This window comes from Penaeus monodon, chromosome 22, assembly GCF_015228065.2.
Source record: "Penaeus monodon isolate SGIC_2016 chromosome 22, NSTDA_Pmon_1, whole genome shotgun sequence".
Lineage (NCBI taxonomy): Eukaryota > Metazoa > Arthropoda > Malacostraca > Decapoda > Penaeidae > Penaeus > Penaeus monodon.
The window spans coordinates 1,079,966-1,080,359 of NC_051407.1; the positions used below are offsets into that span (position 1 = coordinate 1,079,966).

The window sequence follows — 394 nt, forward strand, 5'->3', positions numbered from 1 at the left end:
CTTGATTAGAGAGTATTTGTAGATATGAAAATTTGCATTTAGATATTACTTTCCCTTTTTTATCTTGCCAGTGTTGAGTTCAATTTAATTACTCAACACACATGAAAAGTTACATGAAATTTAAAGCCATGCCAATTTAACATATTTTACATATCGCATCTAATATAGTGTCTCTATTTATAATTGTAGCTTCTCTACCTTGGCCGTGAGTACCCCATGGGGTATGAGTACTTCCGTGAGAAGCTCAAAAGAGCTTTCATGAAGAACCGAGAGGTCACCGACCCCGAGCAGATCAAGGTCCTTATTGGTCGTGGAGAATTTGTCATCAAGGAGATTGAGGCATTGTACATGCTCAGGAAATATAGAACCATGAAAAAGAGGTACTATGAGGACT

At 37.3% G+C, this 394-nt stretch overlaps 1 protein-coding gene across 1 annotated transcript in view; it reads left to right on the forward strand.

The window, feature by feature from the left end:
- Positions 1-394, forward strand: part of LOC119586805 (electron transfer flavoprotein regulatory factor 1-like) — a gene marked incomplete in the record, with an annotated part of 4,376 nt that overhangs the window by 1,757 nt on the left and 2,225 nt on the right. Inside the window, 1 exon segment of the mRNA XM_037935527.1 lies at positions 190-394. Within this exon segment, the coding sequence (XP_037791455.1) occupies positions 190-394 (205 nt within the window).